Here is a 22,861-nt window from a genome sequence, read left to right as displayed (position 1 = left end):
CAAGAGGCGCAGGTAAATGCCACGACAGTACAATGTCTCTTCTTTTACATGCTTTTTCAGTTGCTTACAATGCAGAAATATAATGTACTACTGCAGGCGAAAGGGAAGCTCCTTGGTTGGGATGAGATAATCGGCTCCATGCAAAATAATCCACTTATTGAGCCCTTGGGTGCAACCATCGAGAGAAGCGACAAGTTGATCAAGCAGGGGGACAACTTCTTCAAGTTTGACGGGAGCCCCAGCAGCACTATTGTGAATGAGGTATGTCGCGGGGCTGGACGTATAACACCTTAATGTTCTCTCTCTCTCTCTCTCTCTCTCTCTCTCTCTCTCTCTCTGTCTCTCTCGTCCAACTTTGTAGGATAAGCCTTCAAGCCTCCTACTCTTCTTCTTCTTCTTCTTCTTTCTCTCAAAAAGTGATGATCTCACACAGGACGTTTATGTTGTTGCAGGTGAAGACTTGGTTTTCCAACTTGATTAAGGATCCTGAAGTGTTAAGCGAAACTCGGATTGACATTGTAACTATGGCTAATATAGTTGCACAAACCGGTGCCACCATAACAGACGTTTTGACCGTCATCTTCAAAGAAGAATATCATGAGAAACAGGTGAGATTTCTCCCTCTCTCTAGTGGTAACAAAAGCACAAGATGTTAGCAAAACTATGATAAATATCCTGAAAACAAGGTGTGTGTGCGCTTGTTCAGTAACCAGATCAGGTTCTGAACATTAACGTATCTTCAATGTCTTATTAGGTCATGGATATCGGAGTCCTACGTTTCCCTGACATTACTAATCCCCATTTCCAAGTGTATCGCATCCAATTGACGGCTTGGTCTGATTGCACCCGTGTATTGTTTGCTGAACATAACTCAAATGGTATCACTGGGATCTACACTACCCGTAAATACAAACCCCGTTCTGCCGTCATTCAAGGAATGAAAGAGGATGTGAAGGAGAAAGCTATAAAAGAGGCCGAGGATATCTTCAGCTAGATATGAGTCCCGCTTCTTGTATGTTGAGATTTCGTAAACCACCGCACATATATACAGGGCATGAATAATGAGTAATATGCTCTTCTACTTCCATCTATGCATTGTATCCGTTTGCATTGGGTTGCGCATTGAAGCAGCATGTCTTTAAATATGAAATATGCCATGGAATCGTGTCCACATGAGTATTACGAAGAAAGAAAAAGAAAAGCAAAATGGAGGTTCAAGCTTAATCAATTATTGTGATGGCTATAATTGTTAATATGTTTTGGATTGTAGCAATAAATACTTTTTCTAAAACCTTCACATTAAAAACAATCAATAGTTAAGGTAGAAAAAATTATTTGAAAAATACGTACATATAACAAATAGATAGAAAAAGCACGGAGAATTCAATTCAAACGAAAAAGATAAATAGCTTATGCCCGGTGGTTGTGTTCTGGCTACAGTTGTGAGATTGGATAGGGTTTTTCTTATTTTCTTGTAAGAAATGCCTAACCATGTATTTAATCAAATCAACAATTAATACAGAAGAAGAAGAAGTTCATGGAAATTTCAAAAATAATAAAAATGCATATGAAAAAAGTAATGCACCCTCTTGTTGACGGAAGCTATTCGATCCTCCTTTCATAGTTGTCACATTGGTGATGAGGCTTCTTCTGCTAATGGATAATGGATTGGTAGTAAAGAGAGTTCTAGAATACACATGTGGGTGGAAGAAGATCTAGTCAATCCCTACCTTACGATGCTCATAAAAGAAGAGTGATGAGCTATCTTACCCAAGCCACACACGTTGATAGCATGTGGTGACGAGGAAAAAACAAGAAAAAGATACGAGAGAGAGAGAGAGAGAGAGAGAGGCGTTACACACCAAATTCAATAATGGAGAGATTCTTTATCATGAGTCAAAAAGTACTTATATGGGTGGTTGCAAGATGAGGTTATTGAGATTCATTTAAGGGAAGCCTTTAGTTTTAGCCTAAACACATTATTTTTAGTTTTATCATGAGTCAAAAAGTACTTATATGGGTGGTTGCAAGATAAGGTTATCGAGTTTCATTTAAGGGAAGCATTTAGTTTTAGCCTAAAAACATGTATTTTTTCCTAAAGAATGGCCAATATCTCATAGTTAACCAAGGAATTTCACTTCAAGGTCTTCTAATGAAGCATCACGTGCAAAGTTGGGCATCTAAACTATAATTTGATAAAAAAACATCCAATAATTATAAAGCCCCTTTTGTTTGGGTACAAACTTGTGTATAGGGCCTATCATAGGTTTGGATAGGCCTCAAGAGTACTTTTTCTTCAATTCTATTGATCTACTTAATCCCTCATAACTACTCGAGTGTGCCCACCATCTCCACCAAAAAGGATGACTGCTAAGAGTTTGTTTTACTAAATGCCCATCGAAGTCCTAGGCATCTTGTGGTCCCTCAAGGTTAACACTAGTGATAAGGGTAGTTGCTCGCACCCCTGCTAGAGTAGGACAGCCAACATTTGGGTTACTAAGGCGACACCTTTGACATTAGCTTAGTGAGCTCCTCACGTGTCGCTGGGAGAGGGAGCGGGTTGTGCTAGCTCCAACCTGCATAGCTGGTTCTACCATGAAGGAAGAAGTTGTGTTGGAGATGGGAGGAGGAAGAAGCTGCGTTGCGTGAGAACAAAGAAACATGCATGTGAAGAAAGCAAGAGATTAACTGAGTCGGACACCAAAATACACAGCCAAGAAGCTATTATATACGAAATGGGGACAACAATTAAAACTGATGTTGATTCCACAAATGGTCGACTGTTACCTAACCTAATTGAGATCTAGACTAAGACTAATCTGAAGTTACATATTATTCCATCACCCCCTACCCTTAACTCTCCAAAAGTCTATAACAATAAAACTTAGAAGGCCGAGTAAGCCCAAGATTGACGCAGCAAGTCCAATGAGCAAAACTTGGGAGTGCTTCTCCATTTCCTTGCAAGGTATGTATTGCAATTATAATTGATCCTTCTCCACCTCATTCTTGATGAAATGATAGCACATATCAACGTGCTTGAGGCACTCACTCTATGATCTATTGTTTGCTATAGCAATATTGGATTGATTATCACAAAAGATTGTCAATGGTTGTTGCAAAGGAAACCCAACCTGAGTGAGTAACCAACAAATCCATAGAGCATTACAAGTTGCCGATGAAATGACAACACGAAGAAGTATGCCGTGCTAAGCAACAAGTGTGATCATGATACGCAACGACTTCATCTTGATGACCAGTGCATAAGTTTTTGTGTAATCTATACTTGGTAGATAAGTGAAAACATGAGGCACGACTCTAGCCTTATAGCATGCCATCAATTAATCTGCATGATACTTTTGCTTAAGTAACCATTTTGAACCCATGATGGAGAGATGCATACTCATGCTACACAGCATCCCACCACTAGGATGATTTAGGGGTAGACATGGCAACGTGTAAAGGCACATGATCATCAAGAACTTTAGTGCCTTCCATGGAGGTGAAGCTGGTGTTGAGGTTGTGTTAGGATCTTGATGATTAGATGAGAAAAATAAAAACAATGGATCACGATGGCGAGGGGGAGGTTTACCTTTTGTAGCATAGAGCATTAGCGTCTTCCATCATTTGTACTATGGGAGGTGTAGTAGCATGGGGGTCAGTGTGAAAAGGCGAGCCATGTAAGAGGTCAGTTAAAGAAGTGATGTCCCCTTCCACCACGTTGATAGGTATGTCAATGACCAAACGCAACTCATCAAATGACGTGTGCATGTGCTAGCGACGACTGACCCATGGGATGATCGCCGGATGGTTTGGCATGCACATGTGGTGTTAAACGTCCAGTCGAATGAGGAGATGGAGGCATTTGAGGAAGTATGACAGTCACATGGTGAACACCGATATGTTGCATGGCTTCATCTAAGTCTTAATGACGGTGAAGGACTGGCTCATTTGTAGTGGATCAACCGAAAATGATTGTTCATTGGTGCCCGATGAACCCACACAAAATACTACGCCACGTGTAAATGACGATTCTTCAGTGGGTGTTGAGAGATGATAAGCCTTCACACCATACGGATAGTTGTATCCTATAAAAACACATCGTTGATACTTGGGGTCAACAAACTGATGTCCTATGACATCTAATAAATGAGTGAATGCCTTGTAGTCAAACACTCAGAGGTGATGCAATGTGGGTTGACACAACTAAACCACAATTCATGTGGTTTGCATGGATGCATGCTCGAGAGGTTCACCTAAAAATATGTAAGTGTAGTACGTGAGTTCATCAGGAGGGTTATATTATTTTATTTCAAAAAAGTTACAGAATTACATTTACAGGAGGGGTTTTTAAACCAATTTTGAAAAAAAAACTATAAGTTTATGAAGAAAAAGAGGTCATTTTATTCATAAAAGTATGTAAGTGTAAGGGGTTTTTTAAATACCCCTTGAACGCACGTGATACATGCATGTAAGCATGGGTTTCAATATTTTGAAGATAACCAACAGTAGCCATTGCCTCACTCCAAAATGGCTTGGGTAATGTGGAGGAATAGAGGCATGGGTGTCATACCTAGGGTTAAGACCTTCAGAAAAAAGGAACAACTCTGAAACTTCTACAGCAACACTGTAGCAGTACAACTCTGATGAACCGGTTCATAAGACAAATCATGATGAATAGTCAGAAGCACTCGGCAGTGGCTAGCCAGCCCCAGTTGGAGCTTGACTGTCTTCTATTCCGGGAGAGAGGATGGTAAAACATCATGAGCAGAAGATTGAGACCATGAGGGCTTAAGGGACCCCACAGAAGCTTTCCGATGCCTGGACGTAGTACTCGGAGTGCTGTAGCCTTCTTTGACATTCCAGATGCAGTCCTTGTATCATGGATTCCTTTGTTTGGCAATGCGAGGAGCCATGGAATCTCTTCCATTTCCTCCAAGGTAGGTCTTGCCAACAGTCCATCTCCATAGGAACACCACTCGGCTAAAGCTGGTGGATTAGCTTGAGTACACTGTCAAGAAAAAGATAAAAGTGGTGATTAGTTTTAATTTCATACAGCGCTTCATTACGTTGCTTCCATACATGCCAAAGAAACAGAATTCTGATGGACTGCCACGTTAAGGGGTCCAGAGAGTGGCATTCTCCTAGGAGGACTTCTTTCCAACTCAGAGAGATGTTCCTAATTTTCTTAAAGGCCTTGTTCAGAACATTCAAGAATTGTCTAGTGTCTGGGCAAGAGAAGAAGAGATGGGGGACAGTTTCTAGCTTGGTATTACAGCGGGGACAAAGACCGTTCCCATGCCCAAACTTCAGAGCCTTCTCAAGGGTCCAGGTCGCTTTGTGCATGACCAGCCAGGCCAAAATGGCATGTTTTCTTTCTTGAGCGAAGGCCCAAATAAGCTTGAAGCGGAAGGCCCATTGATGTTTGTTCCAGGCCAAGGACCATCTCTTGTTAAGCTTAAGAATCAGATTTCTTGCATGAAAAGTGTTGGGTAACTTGACAAGGTTACTGGAGCCGCCCCACCGGATGGCTTTAGAAAAGGTTATACAGTCACAAATCAGCCTCGAAGGAATGGAAACCTTAAGAGCATTACACCTTTGAATTACAAACTCAACTCCACCACGGGACAAGATGAATTTATTGCTGATTTGTTCCCTGTTTAACATGCCAGTTGAGTCACATAAGTCACCCCAAACCTTTATACCAGCTTTGAAACAAGAAAGACTGATCTGGACCTGTTCGTTGGAGATCGGAGACACGAGGTGCCCAAACCACACAGAGTCAGCTGCATAAGCATACCTACCTCTCTTAGTATAGGTTTGGAAACAGAAGAGCTTTTTGTATTTCATCCAAGACTCCCACATCCTACAGCACAGTTTGCTGCCTATGGGGGAGAGATAGGCCTTTGAGAACAACACTTCATTGAGAGAGAAACCCTTCCAAGATCTTTTACCTTTGAGCCAAAATCTATTAATATCTCTTTTAAGCAAGTCTACCCAAACATCATTAGACAAGATGGCTCTTTGCACCCATTTAGCTGCAAGCTTCTTGAGCAGCAAGCAACCCAATGTTGATGATGCCAAGACCCCCTTGCTCTTTTTCCAAGCAACATGCCTGAAAAGCTACTTTGCTGATCCTCTTACTTTCCAGAGACCCCCCCCACAGATAATTACCCAAGATAGAGTTAAGGGATTGGAGTTGGGTCTCAGAGGGTCTCCAACAGGCCAGGAAGTAAACAACAGAGGGGATGATGAAGTGATTGAGGACAAAGGCTCTTGATGCCACCCCAGTGTTAATGTGACTCCATTTCTTGACCTGATTCTTGAGTTTATCAAGCACATAGTCCCACCTTTGTTTGGAAGAGATGTTAAAGCCCATGGGGATTCCTAGAAGCCTGAACACAACACCATCCGGGATAATCTTACAACCAGCGGACAGGATCGAGGGAGGGGGCACACCTTCGAACACTCTGAAGCTGGTCTTGGAGTGGTTTATTTGCGAGCCACTGGCAAGGCAGAAGGTTTCAAGGTAGGTCATGAAGTGGGCAGCAGTCTGCACTTCATTCCGGAGCAGCACATTCGTGTCATCAGCAAAAAGCTGCAGGCATAAAGGATCAGCCCTGTTGGGGATCTCAATACCCTTGATATTATTGTTAGTTATCTCCTTGTTAACAAGCCACCCCAGAGCATCCGCAACAATAGCAAAAAGAAGAGGGGACAGGGGACAACCTTGCCTTATAGATTTCCTCAGAGGAAAGGCATCAGTGAGAGACCCATTGACAGCCAGCTTGGAAGAAGCATTCCCCAGCAAGGTTTGGACATACTTTATGAATTTCCTATTGAGGCCAATATCTTGAAGGGATTGGAAGAGGAAAGACCAGTCTATTCTATCATAGACTTTATCAAAGTCTATTTTGAGGAAGATGTAGTTCTGGCCAAAGTTTTCAGCATGCTCCATTCCCTCCCAAAGACTAATGATAGCATCAAGAATATACCTTCCCTTTATAAAGCCCTTTTGCTGGACTTGAGGATCCACTCATCCATATAGGGGTTGATTTTGCTAGTCAGGATATGAGCAAAAACTTTGTAAAGGGACGAGAGACATGTTATGGGTCTCCAGTTACCTAGATCTTCTTTCTCATCCTTTTTGTGAATCAGCTTGATAACCCCCATATTGGTCTTTTCAGCTAAACCTCCCTTCCTCATGGCTTCCCTTCAGATGTTAAGGATGTGAGGGGTCAGTTCGTCTTTGAAAACAAGAAAGAATTCGTTTGGAATCCCATCTTCACCCGGAGATTTGCATTTTTTGAGATGAGAGATAGCCTCCTTGACCTCCTTTTATGTGAAGGGGGAGTCAAGCTTAAGGGCTAAAGAGGGGTTAACAACATTTCTCCTAATGCTGGCAATTTTGGCCCTAGCAGCAGAAACTTCGTGAGAGGGAGGGAGGGCTGTGGAGAACAAGTTAAAAAAGTGGTCCTTAATAACCTGCAAGTTTTCCATATCATCTAAAGCAAGGTGACCATTGGGCTTCTTAACCATAGGAGTGAGATCTCTACCTTTTTTCCTTTTAAGGAGAGCAAACATCTTAGGGTGAGGAGTATCAATTTTCCCAGCCCAAATCTCTCTGTACCACAATCTAGTGGCCTTAGCAGCCAACAACTCCTCAAGTCTGAGTTGATTCTTTAGCTCAATCAAAGAGTGGTTTACAACACAATTTTTAGACAGATAAATGTCCTGAATCTGGTTCCTGATCTGAACTCTACGATTCAGACGGATCGTAGAAACTTTCAGCTTATACTCCTTGCAGATAGAATGAACCTTGTTAACCAGACATTCCCATCCTTTGGATGGGGAAACGAACTGATTGAAGGCATCAGCAATGGAGGCTTTGATCATCTGTTGGATACACGGGAGACGGAAGAGGGAGGGGTCAAGATGGGGCCATCCAGCCCTACCTTTGGCCTGGCCTAAAGAAAGATTATAGATCAGAGGGATGTGATCTGAGATGGTTAGGGAGGAGTCAGTGGTAACTTTGGTTTTTAAGAACATATCAATCAAGCTCCCCGAGGCATAAAGTCTGTCCAATCTGGCAGCTCTGTGATAGAAGCCTTTTTGATTGTTAGACCAGGAGAATCCAGTTTTCATAGAAAGGTCAGAGAGGTCTTTCTCCCCCTTTAACACATCCCATTTAACCTTTTCATAACCACTAATGGTACTGCCCAGAAGTCTACTTCTGTCCACCTGGGCCTCTACCATGTTAAAGTCACCAATGAGCAAGATGGGTCCCACAACCTGAGTGATAGACTGCCAGGTAGCAGCTCTCAAGCTGGCCAAGCAGGGGGCATACACAGAAACCATAGTGAAGTTGAAAGGGTTGCCCATCCTAACAGCGGTCCAACAGTGGTTAACATCAGACCAAGCATCTAAAATGGCATGCTCCCACTTCATGTGGATGCCAATCGCAGCCCCACCTTTCCCAGAGTGATGATTGGTAAAAAACCATCGAGCATTCCTAGAGATTTTTTGAAGGTTCATGTGCAGCTGAGGACCCTCGATTTTAAGCTCTTGAAGACTGAGAAGGTCAAATTCAAAAGTTAAGTCCCTTAACCACATATTGATGGCCACAGCCCTTTTCGGGTTCGTGAGCCCCTTACAATTGAAAGAGAGAAGGTTAATAGAATTCATTTTTTACTTGTTTTTAACGGTTTCCCCGCAGACACGGAGGTTCTTAGGACATCTTGGCTTTTTTCCTTTTTCCTCTTCATTTTCGAACCCATAAGAAGGGGAGAGAAGTCCTCCTCCTCGTGCTGTTTCATTGGTGAGAGGGACATCCTCTTCATCAAAGAAGCATCTTCTTCATCCAGTTGGGCTTTGAAAACTTCATCAATACGCTGAGTTTTGTCAATGAAATCCTCATCTGATTCCATAGGGGAATCAAGATCTTGACTAACGAAAACACGGTCCAATTTTAACCAATTTTTAACCAATTTTTTTTAAAAAAACTGTAAGTTTATGAAGAAAAAGAGGTCATTTTATTCATAAAAGTATGTAAGTGTAAGGGGTTTTTAAAATACCCCTTGAACGCACGTGATACATAAAATTTCTTAGAGGTGAACCCCCCCGAGGATGCATGTAAGCATGGGTTTCAATATTTTGAAGATAACCAACAGTAGCCATTGCCTCACTCCAAAATGACTTGGGTAATGTGGAGGAATAGAGGCACGGGTGTCATACCTAGGGTTTTCTCAGGAGCAGAAAAATGGCCCTTTTTCATTTTCTTTTCATGCTTTTGTTAGGAATTTTCAAATTTTATTGATCATTACTGATCTTTTTAGTTTCAAGCTTTTCTTTTAAAAGGCACTTCAACAAGAAGAATTCTTTTGCTAGCAGACAAGACATTATCGGGCCTATATTTTCCTCATTCTTTATTTTTCATTTTTCTTGAGCACTCACTAGCACGGCACCCTAGGGACATCTCTGGATGGGAGAGATAGTGTGGGAATTTCTCATTGTCCCTATTAGACCCATCACCCAAAGGGCATTGCGAGGTGCACACACACACCCATATTTCACATGCACTTTTTAACTTTTTTCGTGCCATCTAATGAGAAGGGGTCCCACCGGATGAAAGGATTTGGAGCCTCACCCTGCTAACCAAGACTGTCAATCACCGACTACATCACCATCGACATCTACACTATCATCACCCTCTTGGATTCCTCTTTTGCACTCACTCACTCTCTCTTGCATTAGGCACTCTTCATGTGTTGCATTCCCTTTGCATTTCATGACAAAAAAAAAGGAATGAAAATAGAAAATTATAAAAAAAGAAAACAGAAAAAATGGGAAAGAAAAACAAAATAGAGAAAGAAAAGAAAGAAGAGAAAAAACCGGAAAAAAGAAAGAACAATGAAAAATACTTTTTTAATCTATCCACCTACCCTCCTTATCTTCATGGATTAGTCCTTCCCTCCCCCTTATCTCTTTATCCTTCTACCCCTTTCTTCTTATCCCCCACCTCACCCCCCTTATCACGTTATCTACCTACCCCCTCCCTCCCACCACCTCTACCACTGCCACTTTCCCCCATTCTACTTGCCCAAAAACTCCCCACTGCCACCTTCCCTGAATAAACCTCCCCCTTATCCTTATCTTCACCACCATTATACTTAATCCTCCCCCCTTCCGCTCCACTGGGGGCTAGTAACTCTCGATACTACCCTGCTCTCCCTTCGTTCACCCCTGCCACCTTGCTTGACCTTATTTCAAACAAATGCTGCAAGCAAGACTCCTCCCCTACTTTCCCACATTCTTTACATTGTATTAGAGCTTGGTTTGTGGGTGGTAAGGAGCTCAAACAACAAGTAGAGGACATAATACCCTAGTCAGAGGACACAAGTTTGCCAAATTAGCAAGGGAGGTGGCTCTCAGCACTATGGGCTCTATCTAGAAGAGAAAAATGCAAGCAGTAACAAACAACAAAGCTAGAGCCATAAGCAACACCTCTGTCATCTCCAATAACATTGTGGCATGATCACACATGCTTCATCTACCCGTGTAGTGTGGCCGAATAGAAGGCCTTGAAAAGCAGTAACACCTAGCCGATCTCTACAGGAGAAGTAAACAAGAAAAGTTGCTCTTTCTATAGTATGAGAAGGCAAAGCCACCAGCACAACTCCTTGATAGCCCAACTCCATCATTTGCAACCTACAAAATTTCATTGGATTAAAACCTGTAGCCTTAAAGTAGGAAATTTTCAATAAACATGCACACCAAATAGAGATGCATTATTGACTTTTCAAGTACTCCTGTGGACAACATTCAACACCTTAATTTCTTCTTCATAATCTTTAACAACAACACCAGAGCAACCACCAACAACCTTGTGTGCCTTTCCTTCAGAATCTATTTTGTAGAGCCCAGCCCATTCACGAAGCTTCTTAGCACTTGGCACTAAGATCAAGTTAACATTGTGCTCAGAGCACAAGTTACTATAACCTGACTGATTGCAGTCTTCTGCCAAGACACATCTTTTCATTGCATGCTTCTTGATGGCATCCTCGTGGAGTCCTTTGGCCAAGCCATCATGGGCAAGTCTTTTTTTTAAGCACGCGTGCGGCAAGCCAGTTAGGATGCCCATGGGCTTGCCAAGCCGTGGCTCCAAAGAAGATGGCTTCATAGCAAGTACATCTCTTTCTCTGTAAGCTATTTCTTTTGAGAAGGAGAAGAACTCTCTACATAGCAGGGTAAAAAAGATCTACCTTTGCTTAGGCGAAAGATGTAGATACACATTAACTCACTATAATTAAGAAAATCAAGAAACGCTTAAGGATTAGTCATTTGATTTCTAATCAAGAGCTTGTGGGCAAGGAGAAGATCAAAGCTTCTCGTCCCATCATGATGGCCAAAGTATTAGCATAGCCTTGCTAACATGGGGGAAAACACATGCTCCTACACACATAGCCTTGCTGACATTGGGGAAAACACATGCTCCTACACACACAGCCATGGAGTACATGTACACATGAGGGGAAAACACATGCTCCTACACAGCCATGGAGTACACGTACACATGAGCATGGTGTAAGAGACATGGATCAAGAACAAGATAAAAGATACAAGATAAAGATACAAGCAAAACATCATAGTGTATTCCATATCCATCATCCATATTGTGTCCAATTTGCATACAAGAGGGGCTTTATATAGCCATCCAATCATGTGACTCTCGGGATACCCATGTGACTATTGGGCTCCCATAACCTTCACAAGATCCTAACTCCCCACTACCCTCTTGTAACCACTTCTTGATATGACATCTTTTAATAACCAAATCCCACAACTCATTAGCCTAAGCTAATGTTACTAATGCTAGGGAGTGTTCACATCCAAGCTAATGCCAAAATGCTAGGGGATGTTCACACCTGTCTCAACAGTCCATGGTCAAGAAGATTGAGACATGAGGTGAGCACTCAGAGGAGTGCATTGGACAAAGGTAAGAAGAAAGTTGAGTTGGGAATCCCAGTGGTGGTAAGAACTCCAAGTGTAAGAAATGACAGGTATGTACCATCATATGCTAGATCTAAGGGAGCTTGTAGTAGTGACCCACAACCATTTAGGAGGACAAAAAGGGTGAGATATCCAGTACTGAGATTTATGTATAGTGGGTATGCTATGCATTATGCATATATGAAATCTATGGTTAAGCATGTGGAGCCTTCTTATTTTGATGAGGCTATTGGCAAAGAAGCATGGAAAAAAGCTATGGATGAAGAGATGGATGCTTTGGCACATAATGATACATAGGATTTGGTTGAGTTACCAAAAGGAAAGAATGTGATTGGATGTAAATGTGTTTATAAAGTAAAATGCAAGTTAGATGGATCCGTGGAAAGATATAAGGCAAGGCTAATCACTAAAGGTTATGCATAAACACATGGTCTTAATTATGATGAAACATTTTTCCCAGTGGCTAAAATGGCTACAATAAGATCTGTGATTTCATTCGATGCATCTAAAGAATGGGAATTGCATCAAATGGATGTTAAAAATACATTCTTGAATGGAGAGTTACAAGAACAATTGTTTATGGAGCAGCCAGAGGGTTATGTACACCCAAACTTTCCCACATATGTATGCTGATTGAAGAAAGCATTATATGGGCTAAAGCAAGCACATGAGTATGGAGTGACACAATTAGCAGGTATCTCATAAGAATTGGTTTTCATGTGGCAAATTTAGATTCTTCACAAAGAAGACAGAGAATGGTATGGTGGTGATTGTCATTTATGTGGATGACTTGATAGTTAGAGATGATTGTGGGAATGACATTGCCAATGTGAAGGTGGCATTAAGTAGCCAGTTTTGGTGCAAAGGCAATATACCTTCACATTGCCAATGTGAAGGTAGCATTAAGTAGCCAATTTAATGGAAATGATATTGCCAATGTGAAGGTAGCATTAAGCAACGAGTTTGGGTGCAACGACAATATGCCTTGGATATGCTGGCAAATTATGGAATTACTCGTTGTTGCAAGTCTATGGAAACACCATTGGAGCAGAACATAAAGCTAAGGGTTAATCTTGGTGATGAGTTGGATGATGTCACTATGTACATGAGATGATAGATAGCTTGATTTACTTGACCATTACTAGATTGGATTTATGTTATGTAGGGGGACTAGTTAGTTTATGCAGAGTCCTAGGAAGCTACATTTGGATGTTGTCAAGAGGATCATGAGATATGTCAAGACCACTGCCCATTATGGTTTATTTTATAAGCATAAAAAGGATGTGATTGTGTATGGCTACATGGGCAGGTAGTGCTTAAGATAGGAGGTCTACTAGTGGGTATGCATTTTTGCATGGGAAGTGCTGCAGTGAGTTTGAGCAACAAGAAGTAACCCACAGTTGCTTTATCCAGCATAGAGTCAAAGTATAGAGGAGCAGCTATGGGGGCTGCACATGAGATGGTATTTGGTGATTTGGGACAACATCGTGAGATGGTATAGAGTGGTTTGGGACAACATCGTGATGGAGCTATTCTCACACACTGTGATAACATGAGTAATATTCAGTTGGCTAGTAATCTAGTTTATCATGTGAGGACCAAACACATAGAGGTCCACTATCATTTCAGGAGGAAGTGTTGGATGGTCAGATAGATTTTGACATATGTGAAGATTGAAGAGCATGTTTTTTGCAGATATCTTTACCAAACCACTTGGTAAAGAGAAGTATTTGGTGATTTGGGACAACATCGTGATGGAGCTATTCTCACACACTGTGACAACATGAGTAATATTCAGTTGCTAGCAATCTAGTTTATCATGCGAGGACCAAACACATAGAGGTCCACTATCATTTCAGGAGGAAGTGTTGGATGGCCAGATAGATTTTGACATATGTGAAGATTGAAGAGCATGTTTTTTGCAGATATCTTTACCAAACCACTTGGTAAAGAGAAGTATGAGTACTTCAGAGAGACAGACTTGGAGTACATGAGATGGACATGGTGAGCTTGAGGGGGGAGTGTTGAGAATCCAAGCTCATTGGGAACCATTGGTGAATAGCATTAGTGTGTGGACACTAGACTAGCAGTGTGTGTGTGTGTGTGGACAATAATGGCCGTGCCCAATTGGCCGTGCCCAATTGGCCGTGTGTGGACATTAGCATGAGGTTTATTTCAGTGTGAACTTTTTACGTTGTAGTGTGTTGTGTTTTGTGGGAGATAATGAAGGAAAGCTATGGAGATTCTTTACTTGGTGTGTGTTGATGAAATGAGAGCAATGTGTGATTTGGTGTGTCTCCTATATTCCCTTCTATTCTGTTTTCAATCATTATCTACATCTCCCTCATATCGAGGTTGACCACCATGAGGAGTCTTTCGAGGTGGGCAAAGTCAAAGAGGAGACTCCATTTGTTGCAACCCATCACCATCTACATCTCCCTCGTATCGAGGATAACCACCATGATTGTAAAGTATAACTCTAAGAAGAAGGACCCTTGTGTATTGAGGTGTTTGAACTATACAATCAAATAAGTTAAACGTTTCTCCATGGCCTCTCACTGATGAAAAAAAAATATTTCCTCTATGAAAGAAAGTACCTTAAGCTTCTTGGATGCATCCTGGAGACTTCACCACCTTGCACATTAATAGCAGTCAGCTTATGAAAATTCAAGGCAACATACGATAGTACTTCTATACAAGCCAATAGACTTCTATATGCATGAGATCAAGTCAACATACTTTACAAAAAAATTTAAGCCGACATACAATACATACTTATATATGCATGTAATTAAGCGAACATACTTTACATGATTTTTACTATAGAAAACCGTGTGCACATGCTAATAAACATCATGCAACATCATAGGTACATAATGTGCTTTGACAGATGCAATCCCTAAGCCCTAAAGTGAAAGCCCTTAGGTTAAGCCCAAGTCCTAAAACTTTAATAGTCTTATAGAGCTCCAAAATATCTAAGTTGAATGTATGAAACAAACTCTTCCATGCCCATGCTGACCACCCTTCTTATCTCACAAATTCTCAAACTTTATAGATGCCTCAAAATCCTTGGGAAGCTTTACTAGGTTGGTGGGACCAACATTAACTAAATTTGTATATTCACATCTATCCAAACTCCAGTGTATAAACCCACCCTCCCATCTAGACATACACTCCAATGTTTGAGAATATCTGATGTCCAATGAACTTGATTACAAGATAAATATCATCATGTTAGCCCATGAGACCTCCTATTTTTATTAAGATAATTAAATATAAATATAATAAAAAACAAACTTACACGTTTTTCTTCTAGTCACAACCTATCCTCTTACTCCAACCTTCTTGACCTCTCTCTTTAATTTGTCATAAACTTATACTTTTTTGGCAAAATAAAGGTAGTGTTCTACATACCTTCTTTCCTCACTTGATATGTCTACTCCTTTCTTGATATTATATAATACCTTTTTTAATGAATTACTCTTTAAAAATGTAGTTGAAAGTTATGGCCTTTTGTATGAATCTCTTTGAAAATATAGTCAAAAAGTCCCTTAAATAATGTTAAATTAAGAACTATTAGGATCTCATTATATATCATAAAATTACACAAAATCGTCTAAGAGTTCCTATAATCTCACTTGTGCTAATCATGTGATCTCTTATAGGAACTCACAACTCATTCTTGAAACTCATTCTTAAAAGACCTTGCAAAAACTCATATGATAACATTGGAGCTCCAGAAAATGAACAAGTGCTAGCAATGTGCAAGGGAAAAAAAAGAAAAATTGGATTCTTGTTATTCTTAACATGCAACTCAAGGCTTTTACATCTTGTGCTTAGTTGATTTACTAATCGACTGTCAAGCCTTGCGTACAATTTTAGCTAATCAGCTTAGAGAGGAAGGCATTTTATAGAATTTGCCATTATTAATGGACTAAACTAAGTAACAATTTTTTTTTTGCATGTAACATATACCCTTTAAAACAATCTACATACATCTTTAAACTAACCTTTGAAACCTATGTAGATAGCTTCTTACTCTTTCTCACCATTCCCATGCTTGATTATTGTTTTAAACTCCAAACTTGTGAAACACTTTCTATCCTTTTGAAATGAAGCGATGTTGAGCATTCATAATGATCAAGGTGCTACCAACAAAATTTTCTTTCCTATTGTTTTATGGCAATATCAACACAAATCTTTTAGGCTCTTTCAAAATTTTATTTCCCATCGTTTTATAACAATATTAATACAAATCTTTTGCCCTCTTTGCATATCTTTTAGCTTACCAAAATTTTCTTTCCCATCGTTTTATGGCAATATCAACACAAATCTTTTGGGCTCTTTTAAAATTTTATTTCATATCGTTTTATAACAATATCAACACAAACCTTTTGCCCTCTTTGCATATCTTGTAGCTTCCCATAAGCCTAATGTAAGTCACACTAGGATTGTTGAAATCATTCTCTTACGTTTTGGTATGAGATGAAATCATTTCCCTATATTTTAACATACGTTGTATTGAGTAGTGTGTGTGTGTGTGAGAGAGAGAGAGAGAGAGAGAGAGAGAGAGAGAGAGAGAGAGAGAGAGAGAGAGAGAGAGAATTTAAGTATTTTAGTTTGTAATAATATTGATGCATAAATATTAGGTATAAAAGGTTTAATATTAATTTTTTTAAAAATCATTTGTAGTTCAATTCTTCACATAAGTAATCCATTCTCTATATAGGAAATTGAATTGTCTAAAGAATAGCCCATAAATAGAAAGGATATGGGTGAATGCATGTAAATAGAAAGGGCAGGGAAGGTCATCATTTCATTTACTTTTTCAAGCATAAATCATTACATACTAAATAAATTGTGAGACCTTAAATAGAAAGGATATGTGTGAATGCATGCAAATGGACCTTAAATAGAAAAGATATGTGTGAATGCATGCAAATGGACCTTAAATAGAGAAGATATGTGTGAATGCATGCAAATAGAAAGGGCAAGAAGGTCATCATTTCATTGACTTTTTCAAGCATTAATCATTACATATTAAAATAAAACCTTAGAAAAACACTTTTTGGTGCCCTATTTAATCCATATTTCCTAGATAGGGTAAATGAGAGGAATGCTATTTGCCAAGTTATATTCACACTTTTATTGATGTTGTATATTCACATTTTATTGATGTTGTATTAATTAATGCCAGCTATGCGCGGCATTAATTAACCCAATGTTACCAACCTTGCACCCTCAACACCCTTCTCGTCCACTTGCTCCCTCTCGTCCACCTCCCTGAGTGCCTCCTTAAAAAGAAATCGCTTTTCCTCCTCCTACGCCACTTGCTTCCCCTCGCCCACCTCCACAACCGACCCCCGAGCACCCCCCAAGGCCTAAATTTGACGCTTGTTTTTCCTGTCTCAAGGGCCATTTTGCCTGTCAAAAAAGGTAGTTGAAAAAAATTCCTGTCAAACGACAAGCCCAAGATAAAAATTTGCCTGTCATAAAAAATTTGGGGTAAAGCAAAAAAGAGGAGAGCTATGCCATTAGAGTGATTTTTGGATTGCACAACTTTGATGATTGTTCACATTTTGTCTTTTGTCCGAGGTTTATTGTGATCTAGTGGTTTTTTATTTGATATCTTTTGATGATTAGGGATTTTGCACTGGCAAGATATGCATGAATGTGATTTTAAAGAGAGTCGGTCCGTAGGTTCTCTATTTTATGTGTCTTCTTTTTATAGTATCTGTGTTGATATAAATTTACCTGTCATTTGACAAGAACTTTTTTGTTGAAACCTGTCAAGCGAAAGGGGAAAAAAAATTGCGAATCATAAAAAATTTCATAGGCACCCGTCAAATTTAGGCCCTGGCACCCCCTACTCAATGCACAATGCTCTTGCCCTCCGTTTGATGTCGCGCGGGCTTTCTAGCCATGTACAGTAGTCGGGTACGGAAATGTTTCGTTATCCCTGCCATCTATTTGAATCATCCCGCTTTCGGTTTATTGCTAGCATGCACGAGAGAGAGAGAGAGAGAGAGAGAGAGAGAGAGGCATGGTACTGCATCTCCAGAGACATCTCCAGCGTCCACATGTATAGAAACTGCATGCGCGCAAGGCAAGATCCCCAAAAGGCATACAAACGGCCCATCATCTCCACGAAATAAAAACACATGCAAAGAGCATATTCCCTACTAATTAATAACGACATAAAAAAAACATTTTTGCCACATATTTAAAAAATTTCCATATTTATAACTAGGAAATCTCTCAAAATTCCCTATATATCGTGAAGTTCACTATGTAGGAACCACCAAAAGTTTCTTATGCTACATGCTGCAGAGAGAGGTTTGTGAGCTAATCTGCACTTTGATTCTCATAATTAAGCTGTCTTTAACGTTTCCTTAAGCAGAATTAAGCTACGATAATCATCTTTCCCAGTGGCAGAAGCTTTCGTTAACGTGGTTCTCATTTGGACCAATACATGTGTGTTTATCTGTGACGAAAAGGCGTGAGGTTTTTGAGCTTGCATCCTCCCCCATCAATAGATCATGGCTCTCCCTTCAAGCTTTCAGGCCCGGGTCCAAGAAATGGAAGACAACAGGCAGAGCCTGCTTGAACGCTTGCAGGTATGCAAATCTTTTGAAGGCAACCAGATCTGAATGTTACTTTGTAAATGCTTAAAGAGAGCATTAATGGAGTGATTTTTCTAGCTGTGGACTAAACTCTTGTTATAAAGCAACACACACTGGTTTTTTGGACTTATTACATGAGCCATGTGCTTCATAAGGGTAAAGAAAGCACCAATGTAGTGGTATTCTCAGCATTTTTGTCCAAAAACGGACTGCTCCAAGAACCAAAATTTAGCAGTTCGTACTGATTTATGAAAGAAAGCACCAATTCAGTGGTTTCCTCCCTGTTTCTGTGCAGAAATGGACTGATTTATATGAGCATTGTGCTACATAAGTTTAAGAGGCAGTCTTTAGGGTTTTCGTTCAAAATGAGTTGATTTTATGAACAATGCCATTTGCAATGGTAAATAGAGTACCAGTTTGGTCATTCCCTTAGTCTTTCTGTGCTAGAGTGGGTTCAAATGTTGAGTATTATGCTGCACAAGGTTAAAGAGAGCACCTTACAGTGGTTTCTTTATCATATTTTCTTGAAGGTGACCGGTTTCAGCAGTGAGCTGCTCTCACAAATCCAGCAGTGGTTGCTTTATCATATTTTTTCAGAAGTGGACTTGCTGCAAGGTGACCACCAGCTTAAAGAAAGCAACAATAGGGCAGTTTTCCTACTTTTTATGTAACTTCTAGGGTTTCGCAAAGCACTTGACCATTAATGCAATTAAATACTTAAATGGGCCACAACCTTAAACATATGCCACTTAATCCACATAATTGTAAAAGAGATGTGTGCACAGCTGGCACTACATAGAGGCTAATATGGGCCACTGCCCCCTTGGAGTATTTTATTACCCAAGGAGAAAATACCATGTACAAGCTTTGAGGGCCTTACTCTCCCCATGGCAGATTTTGGATTATCCATATACAAATTCCACAACACAGCCCAACACAAGGCAAAATAAATTCACCCGGTACAGAGGCTGTAGAAATGCCGAGCCAGCAATATAATCAATATACCTCCGTGTGGGTACTGATTCTCCCCCAAAAACCACAAGTCTTCATGCAATAGAGCTGGTACAGCCGGTATGATACTGCATTCAGCGGGTACAGTCAGTACAATGGCTGGTACATCAAGTACAGGGGCTGGTACAGCAGGTACAGTGGCTGGTACAACAGGTACAATGGCTGGTGCAGAAAGTACAGTGGCTGGTCAAGTGTTTTGGCGAAAGCCCTGGGCTCTCTCCGGAAGTTACAGTTTCTGTCCAGAAATGGATTGATTCCATGAACAATGTGCTTCATAAGGGCAAAGGAGGCAACAACACAGTCATTTCATTGTGTTTTTATTGGAAGTGGATTTCTTCTATAAGCAAAGTGCTTTAGAAGGGCAAAGATTGCACTAACAATGTCTTGCTCACCATATCTATTTATAGGCAACTGTACGTATTGCCTACGTGTTCCTCAAGGGAAAAAAGGAACCACAACAGCAGTTTTGTTCATGGTGTTAGCTGATTCCATGAGTTCGTAAGCGTAAAGAGAGGGCCAACATGGTTGTTTCCTCAGCACTAGTTTGGACTGCTTGGAATGGTTTCAGGCTGAAAAGGCACTGCAGAAGAGCAAGAGCTTGCAGCTCTCCAAACAGCACGGGATTCTTGCCAAAATCAAGCAGCATTGCCTTGTGCTCAAGCAGAAGGAAGCTGAGCTCTCTGTTAAGGTACTGGAGAAAGAAGAAGAGGTGCGAACTGCCAATGAGACGCTTGCAGAACTTCGTGTCAAATGGCGGTTTGTCTCTCAACATTTCTGGGACAACCAGATATTCTGATATTCTTTCAAAGATCTCACTTCTGCAATTCCTGTTTGGTCAGCACTTTGCAATCAGATTTGGATGAGCTAGATCACCGGCAACAGGAAAGGTCTGAGTACTACAAGCAAAAGAAAAACATGATGGATGAGCATCAGTGCAGAATGCATGACTACATGTTAAGTCTGAAGACTGAAGTGGAAGAACTCAGGAAAACTTTCCTGCAGGTAGCCTCTTGTCTTTGTCTGTTTCAAAAGTCTAGTTTCAATCTGTAAGAATTTAGGTAGAGAGTGTTTCACATGCAATGGATTCTACTTTATATCTATAGGACTCTAGATGAGTAAATATACACCAGAGGCATAAAATAGGATTCAATAAAGGCATAAAGGAATGATGACTCCCCCTTGGCTAATACATATTTGTTCTGATGATGTTGCTGGCATCGATGACGGCTTTACCTTGGCTATAGTCTGGTGATGCTGATGTTGCTGGAGGGACTCTTGTATTGTTATGAAGTCTCATACTGCCTTTGTAGTGCAAGTGTAGTGAAAGGCTTTGGCAGCAGACGAGGGAGTCCTTTGTCATCTTCTTGTACATATACCTGGACTGGGTTTGATGTAATCTGGCTATTTGCCAATACATAAAACCATACTTTCTCTCTCAAGAAAAAGTCTAGTTTTAGGTGTTGACCTAGAGTCTGATTCAGTCAATTTACTGTTTTACATGCTACCTACGACTATGCATATGCAGTCTTCTATTACAAACCTGCTGTTTTGCATTGGTTAACTGTAATGTACATCAATGCAGCTGGAAGTTCGTTCCAAAGAAATGCAAGACATGAGCCAAGTCACGATGGGCATAGATGCAGAAATTGGCAAGGAAGAGAGGAGGAAAAGTGACATGTTGGCTCAGATACATGACCTTGAATCACAAACAGCAAAAAATTGCATGTTGAAAACTGAGCTGGAGCAGAGAGGAGGGCAAGCAAGCAAGGAGGTCGAGGAGAAGAAGGACACTCTGGAAAAACAAAGAATGAAAATCATGGATCTGCAAATAGAGAATCAAAGCCTTGAAAATAGAGTCCTTGAGGCAATTCAGCTGTGAGATCAGAGGAAAAGGTTTGGGTTCGGAAATCAGTATAGGAATAAGGTCTAGATATAATTGGAGACATGTTGGGAACTTGTTACACGGAGGATTTTACATAAAGTACACTCTTCCCTTCATAGGCATATGTTTCTTGTCTTAGTACAATTATGATATGCAAGCTGTTTTTGTTACAAATGAAGTTGCTTGGTTCTTGTGAGAATGTAGTGCAGTGCACGGTAGAGAGAAAAGGTGCAGTGTATAAATCACAGAGTATACACACAGTAGAGAGAAAAGGTTGATGGCCAAACGGCTTTATTAAAATACAAATATTTGTGTTATTTCCTTCAGAGTTGTCCTCTTTCTATTATCAGTTCTATTGAGTCTTCAATTTTGTCATATTTTAGGGCCCCATGGCCAGAAGTGGATTCTAATTTCTAAGAAGCATCATGCTTTGAAAGGGCCTACCCTGCTAGCTGTGTGAAAACAGGAGGCTCCTGCATTCCACTGAAATCCTCCAAAGGGGGCTCTGCTCTGTCGAGTCTGCCATGTGGTCCGATAGAGAAGGTATTGTGCTAAATCTTTTAGAGTGTTCCAGGCTCTCTTTCCCAAGTAGATACGTCACGTGCATGCCCTGATCGGATTGCACATGGATATGACTTTCAGCTGCAGCTGCCTAAAGGCAAGTATGGCCAAGTTTGGTAGCCTTCTGGGCGCCCGGACAAAGGTTTTCCGGGGGCAATGTGCAGTCCCACTGTGGACAGCATGGGCAGCACTTTATTGTGTCTTGTACCATACCAATTGGCAACCTTACAGCTAACCAGCACATCAAATGCCTATATAAGGGTGGGTTTAGCGCATTCACAGATGAATGAGCAGAAGAGGAGCAAGAGTCTGCAGTACCAGTCCCGAGGCGGCAGAAAGGGCTACCAGATCCTCGTCGCCCAGCTTCCATCATCATGTCCGTGGACGACATCAGTTATCAGATAAGGTTATGCATTGTAGCAGGATATGCACAGCATACAAACTGATTTGAGCTTGGATCTATGTTCATCATTGTATATAGTCGTGTTTTGGCAATATACAATAGATTAGGTCATCTTGCTCTTGTCTTTTGTGTAATTTCAGAAGTGATTAGCGTTTATTGGTCTCAAAGCAGTGTTAATTAGCATTAATCTAGATCAGCTTCTTAAACATGTTACATTGGTATTGCGCTAGGTGATATTGAGAAATTGCATCTAGGGGTTCGTAGGCAGCCAGTTTTTTAGCTAGGGTTTGCAGCCAGCCAAGTCTTGCATAAGTCTAATGTAGTGAGAGAGTCTGCATGTGCCAAGTCAAAGTAGGCGTAGTCTTCTTCTGCATA

General features: G+C 40.6%; 2 protein-coding genes across 2 annotated transcripts in view; both read left to right on the top strand.

The window, feature by feature from the left end:
- Window positions 1-1,162, top strand: part of LOC147636190 (uncharacterized) — a 1,764-nt gene extending 602 nt beyond the window's left edge. The window contains exons 2-5 of the mRNA XM_086801621.1: window positions 1-12; window positions 97-261; window positions 453-608; window positions 755-1,162. The exon at window positions 1-12 is cut by the window's left edge and continues 189 nt beyond it. Coding sequence (XP_086657747.1) covers window positions 1-12; window positions 97-261; window positions 453-608; window positions 755-994 — 573 coding nt within the window. The 3' untranslated portion in view covers window positions 995-1,162. The remainder of the gene's footprint in view (window positions 13-96; window positions 262-452; window positions 609-754) is intronic.
- Window positions 1,163-20,149: 18,987 nt separating this feature from the next.
- LOC147636189 (uncharacterized) lies at window positions 20,150-22,513 on the top strand. The gene is made up of 4 exons (XM_086801622.1): window positions 20,150-20,396; window positions 20,480-20,642; window positions 21,223-22,065; window positions 22,165-22,513. Exons 2-3 carry the CDS (start codon window positions 20,556-20,558, stop codon window positions 21,517-21,519), a joined length of 384 nt encoding a protein of 127 aa, XP_086657748.1. The 5' UTR covers window positions 20,150-20,396; window positions 20,480-20,555; the 3' UTR covers window positions 21,520-22,065; window positions 22,165-22,513.
- The last annotated feature ends 348 nt before the right edge of the window (window positions 22,514-22,861 follow it).

This window comes from Cibotium barometz, chromosome 8 (assembly GCF_041138505.1).
Source record: "Cibotium barometz isolate CiBa-2024 chromosome 8, ASM4113850v1, whole genome shotgun sequence".
Classification (NCBI taxonomy): Eukaryota; Viridiplantae; Streptophyta; class Polypodiopsida; order Cyatheales; family Cibotiaceae; genus Cibotium; species Cibotium barometz.
This window is presented reverse-complemented; position numbering and strand designations above follow the sequence as displayed.

Coding starts and splice junctions, on each gene's coding strand:
- LOC147636189 (XM_086801622.1), top strand. CDS start 20,556: ATGATGGATGAGCATCAGTGCAGAATGCATGACTACATGTTAAGTCTG. Junction 20,643..21,222: donor TCAGGAAAACTTTCCTGCAG/GTAGCCTCTTGT, acceptor ACATCAATGCAG/CTGGAAGTTCGTTCCAAAGA.